At 44.9% G+C, this 5,946-nt stretch overlaps 1 protein-coding gene across 1 annotated transcript in view; it reads right to left on the reverse strand.

Annotated features, from left to right (window-relative positions):
- The window catches only part of Erich6 (glutamate rich 6), a 26,505-nt gene extending 24,737 nt beyond the window's left edge, over positions 1-1,768 (reverse strand). Inside the window, 2 exon segments of the mRNA XM_021158633.1 lie at positions 629-686; positions 1,205-1,768. Of these exon segments, the coding sequence (XP_021014292.1) occupies positions 629-686; positions 1,205-1,727 (581 nt within the window). The 5' untranslated portion in view covers positions 1,728-1,768.
- Between the last annotated feature and the right edge of the window lie 4,178 nt (positions 1,769-5,946).

Consider the following 5,946-nt stretch of genomic DNA (forward strand, 5'->3'; position numbering starts at 1 on the left):
ACAGCTACAGTGTGTACTTACATATAATAAATAAATAAATCTTAAAAAAAAAGAGATATTAGCTCCATGTTCATATGAAATTATATTACTTGGCAGTTTTTATATTATATTACTTTTATAATATGTGTGTTGTTTTGTTAAGTACTTTGGGTACAGTTTGCATTTTAAAATTGAAAAGTAATAAACATGCCTCAGTTGCATACTAAGAAGCCAGTATATTAAATCCAAGGCCAAGAGCATGAAATCTGATGTTAGTAAATCCTGTTGTAAAAAAAAAAAAAAAAAAAAAAAAAGATTTTCCATTCAGTGAGTGCAATTGCTTTCACTTTCTCTGGGCCGAGCCAGTAGCTGCAGGCCATTGATCCCAATTTAGCAGCTTCTGCTCCTTTCTGTTTGCTGAGGAAAAGATTTTTCGGGCTGGAGAGATAGCTCAGCAGTTAAGAGCACTGTCTGCTCTTGCGGAGGTTCTGAGTTCAATTCCCCGCAACCACATGGTAGCTCACAACCATCCATAATGAGATCAGATGCCCTCTTCTGGAGTGTCTGAAGACAGCAACAGTGGTTTCACATACATTAAATAACTAACTAAATATTTAAAAAGTACTAATAATTGAAAACATTTTCTTACCTATCTACAGTCACTTCAGACAAGTCTTTCTTAAATGTTTGAAATATTTTGGGATAGCCTGTCAGACGAAACATTAAACAGTTTAGCCACTCCATGCCTCGGGTTCTCCAAGAGAAATTTTGTTCCCAGGGAACATTTGGTGAGGGGCAGAAACAGTGTGGTTGTCACAGGTGTGTGTGTGTATGATTTGTGTATGCTGATAAAAAATATATCCTAGAATGCACAAAGACACCACCACCCTTTCCCCCCCAACAGTTAAGATACACCCACAGTAAAATGTGAACTCTTGACTCCAAGAAGCTCGGTCTAAATGCTCTGCTTCCTTTTAAAGGAAGACAGTAACGCTGTTAAGGTTTTAGACAGAACTGCTTCAGTAAGTAGTTGAGCACCCCACAGGCACTAGTGCCCCAGGAGTGACCTGTTACTTTTACTAACCGATTTCCCTTAGATCCCACACTAGGGGCCATCACGGCAGTCAGCCAAGACTTGCTAGTGTTAAGGGCAGCAGAGGGGGGAGGGGGAAGCACCGGCGCCCTTCAGGCCAGGATCCCGAGGGAGGGAGAAGCCCAACGCTACTTTTGTGGGACGAGCCGCTGCTGGAAGCAGAAGGAGAGCCCTCCCTGTGTGGCAGCTGCTCCTCTTCGCCCCACGAGGGGCTGGACACCTTGCTGAGCAGGGATATAGTGCTCAGGCTGGGGCTGACCACGCTAATTAGGCGGGGACGAAATTCCGGTACGTCTTCGTCAAAGCCTTCACTGGGGCCTATGGCTTTCCAGATGTCTTCTTCGTTCAACGACTCAGGGAACAGGTTTTGGCTTTCCTGCGGCTTGCCCTCCCTATCATCCCACCCTTGCACCCCCTGAGCTCCCTGCTCCTCTTGCTCCCCCTGAGCTCCCTGCTCCTCCTTGTCCTCCTCCTCCTCTTCCTCTTCCTCCACCACCTCCTCCTGTCCCTCCTGCTCCCACTCCTCCCTCTGCTCTCTCTGCATCTTCTGCGCTTTCTCTGCCTCTACCATCTCTTTTCCCTTCGAGGCTTTATCTGGCTTCTTTGACTTTGTGTTCCTCTTTCCAGGCTTCCGCACTCCCTGACGCGGGCGCATGTTTGTGGGCAGTCCCGGAGCGCTCGACCCCGGAGCACAGGCAGCTGTTGAGCGTCTGTATCCCAGGGCAACCTCGGAACCTTTCAGGGTTTAAAGCCTCAGGACCCTGCGCCAAGCTTCTTTCTGCTTTTTTTTTTTTTTGCTCTCTAGGTCTCTGAGCCCCTCTTAACCAGCAGAGAAGCAACCTCCCTTTCCTTGGAGCCGGGCCTTCTGGCTTTTTAAGGAGGATACCCATAATGTCATTTGGCACTGAGGGAGTTGTGGAATTTGATTTTTATTAGAAATATGATTATTGGAAATTCCTGTAAAACTCTGCTTACTATATTAGACACCAGCCTTTGCTGTCTTATGATTACATTGCCTTACATGTGTTGTTTAGTAAGACTTTTTGGATATATATATATATATATATATATATGTATGTATATATATGTATGTATATATTGCTGCTGAGATAATTTGGGTTACTCTAGCCCTAGTTTGGTTGATTCTTTGATCCATCCTTTTGTTTTGGAAATAGAAAATTCCTGCGATATCTGTCTACCATATGCCACTTTTTGTTTTGGAGGCCTTGTTTCAACTCATGGTACTTTAAATTATTATTTTCTTTTGTGAGATGATTTGCACATACTAAAAATAGTATCCAGGAAAATATGGTGGACATTAGATGCCCAGGGTCAGGCCTATGAGTCATTATGTGTGATTTCTGCTGTCACTTGACTTCTGTTAGCCTATTTGGGGGGGGGGGCTGGGAACAACCATCCCTTTAAGATATTTGTGGATATTGATGAATATGGAATAGTGGCCTGTAATTTTAGACATATATCATCCAAAGACCACTGGGAACACCGCAGTAGGGACATGGAGGCTCTGGGTTTAGCTGCAGTGTGATGCCTTTGGAAGGTCCCATCGAGGACATACTTCCCCTAAAGTGGTTTGGGAGAGGACCTAAGGTTTAGGTCAAATGTAAGGCAGGACAACTCTGTGATGGGGACTATGTGGTGGCACAGTGGCCTTAACTTTTGTTTTCATTTAGACAAACCCACATGATCCTGTTTTGTGGTTGGTGCACTGAGCAATTATTTTGATGGCTGTTAATCGGACACTATATTTATTGGGCACTACTGTGAGCCAGGTCTCTGTTGGGTATAGAGTCAGGCTACTACCTAGAAGCCTGCTTAAGTAGCTGGCCAGAGTACCTAACTACTTGGCAGGGTTCATCAAGGTCACTGGCATTAGAATATAGACCAGGGAGTGAGTGGCAGAAATTGTCCAACACTCCCGTAGGTGGGGCAGAGAGAAACTGCTCAGAGTGTTTTTAAAAGAATGGAAGATCTTGAAGGGCAATGGAATGCTTGCCACAGGCTAGTGAGGCAGTCCAGATGTTTGAGTGGCTTTGGAAAAAAAGGTCAGATGTGTGTGGACAGGGACATAATGAGTAGTGGATCAGGCCCAGGGCAGGAAGGTGCTCCAGAGACCTGGGGAAGTGTGGGAGTGAGGACAGTGAATGGGACTTATGAAGTCCTATGCAGACAATCTTTGACTGCTGGGAATGGGTGCTAGCGATGAGCCCAGGGCCTGCGGTATGCTCCTTACAACTGAGCTTATATTCTAATAAGAACACTCTGGTGTTGTAAGCACTTTCCTAGGTCCTGAAATTCAACTGACCCTCTATGGAGGGAAGTGACATGTGTAAAGGTAGAAAGCTGTGTTTCTGCTTCCAGGGATTGTGGAGGGCAGTCAAGCTGTAGGGAGAGATGGGGTGGGGTGGGCTGGGGGGAGGGAGGTGTCATGGTGGGTATGCTTAGTCAAGACCACCTGCCTCCAGATGGCTTCTGTGATGGCTACATTTTTCCACTTACACTGTACGCTACATTTAAAGAGTATTCCTTTTTAGATCTGCCCAGCTTCTTTTAAAATGTTTTAGGGACTCTCCTTCCACATAGAGCAGGGCCTTGTTTCTCTTAGATGTTACTCTCTTGTCCTTCTGACTAGGGGTCACCTAGTGCTCTCCCAATCCCCTTTCCCAGTGTCTCCTCAGGATCTGGGACTTGAGATTGGCTAAACTACATGACTGAGGTGATCTAGCCTTCATCCCTTGATGGGTGAATTGAAAAATCAATCAGTACCTTTCTACTTAGCTGATTTTTTTGGTTGGTTGGCTGGTTGGTTAGTTAGTTAGTTAGTTTTGGGAAATCGATACTGTGCTTTATTTATTTCACTTTTAGATCAGTATAAGTCAGTTTAGAAAACACTGATAATTTCAAAAATCTATAAAATGGTGCCTTGAGAGCTTCAGATGAACACTCATATGTTTAAGAAACAGCCGCATTTCCCCAGACAGAAATATATCCTATTCTGTGGTTGTTCTCTCTGTTCTCTGTTGTTGTGTGCTGTTGGTCTCCTTTTCATTTACCGCCATGCCATGATAGCAGTACTTTGAGAAAGGCCGGACCTTACTTTCTGTACAATTCAAATTTGCTGTTGGTGTGCAGAATCTTGTGGCCATTTACCCATTGTTGCACTTCCTTGTCATTTTTATGAGACACAGACACATTCTTGCAGCGATTTCCTGGTCCTTTGGCTTTTATAGTCTTTTGCCCTTTTCCTTGAGCTGAAGGTAGAGGAGCTGTGTTATGGTTGTATCCTTTGGGGGTTGGACACCCATAATCACCGTTCTCTTTTTGGACAGTTGTGGTTTTCTCCAATGTCTGTCTGTTGCCAAGAGAAGTTTCTTTAGCGAGGGGTGAAGATGACACTTATTTGTGGGTGCAACCATGAGTATTTAGAATGCAGCGTATTTCATTCTGCTGGCTTAGTAAAGTGGCAGTAGTAAATGCTTCTCTAGGACCCATGGCCTCACTGACTCCAGGTAGTTAGCTCATTTTCCAGTAGCTGGGATGATTCCCTCCCCCCACCCCCCCACCCCCGTTGATCAGGTCTTGAGTCCAGCTAGAGAAACATTGATTACTGCCGAGATATGTGTGCCACTATTGCACGCTTAAGGCTATCGTGTCGTGCTCATCTCTGAAGCAGGTCATAGGCACCACAGCTGGGTAGGACTGTTGGCTGCTTTTTTCCTTGGAAGCTTAGCACCATCCAGTATTATGAAAGCTAGTTCTCAGGGAGGAGGCTTTCCAGTCAGATCCAGCTGGGGTCCTCCAATCTGGTGTCTGAAGTAGATGGTGTCTCTAGACATACTTATTTCCAATCTCTGAGAGGCAACTACAGGTAACATGGCCTAAATGTTTTGGTGGTCATTAGGACTCCTCTGACTAACAACTAGAAAGGGGGTGTTCTTATGGCTGATATTTGGGGCTCTTTCTTAGATACTTTCAATTGTCTTTGGACTGTCTCTGGAGTAATAAAGAAATGTGTACTCTTTACCCTAGCTGATGCCAGTAGCTGCAGGGTTACTTAGTCCATGGCCTTACTCGTGGACTAAGCACACTGAATGTAATTTGTTCACATGAAAGTAGTTGTTGGGTGTAACACCACTGACATCGTCCCACACAAGTTCTTTCACAGGAAAGGGACCTCATGACAATTACTATGTTGGAATGGCATAAGTTCTATGGATAATAATAAAGTCTGTTTAGGAGACGGTGTAGAGTCATGAGCAAGGATTCTTTTTTTTGTGTAGAGTCATGAGCAAGGATTCTTTTTTTTCCCCGCACAGGTGGCTGATAGCAGAGGCTATCAGGTTTACTGGGCACCTCTGGAAGGCTTACAAGCTGCTTCGGTCAGGGAACAAGGAACTGGATAATGTCGTAGGAATAGTAGCAGAAACAGGGAGAGTTTATTAGAAAATGATACATTTCCAAAGGAGGAAGTGGGTCTGAACAGGGAGAAAGAATTTATCAGATGGATCCATGTGCACAAAAAGTAAGGGCTCTGAAGGCCGGCCCAGGCTCGGCGTGGCACTGTGTGGCACGGCGTGGCACAGCACATCACAGCACCATTCAGCATTGCACTGTCCGGCACAGCACAGTGTAGGAGTATCTCCTTAACATCTTAAATCCTCACTAAGGTGTCTCACAGCTATAATGAACCATTCATCACCTTCAGACACTGAAGTGCCAACTGGTGTTTTTCATATGACAGTTTTGTAGCTTTTGAACAAGGCTCTCTGGGTCTCACTGTCTTTTTTTGTTTTGTTTTGTTTTTGTTTTTTTTCGAGACAGGGTTTCTCTGTGTAGCCCTGGCTGTCCTGGAACTC

Source organism: Mus caroli, chromosome 3, assembly GCF_900094665.2.
Source record: "Mus caroli chromosome 3, CAROLI_EIJ_v1.1, whole genome shotgun sequence".
NCBI classification, from domain to species: domain Eukaryota; kingdom Metazoa; phylum Chordata; class Mammalia; order Rodentia; family Muridae; genus Mus; species Mus caroli.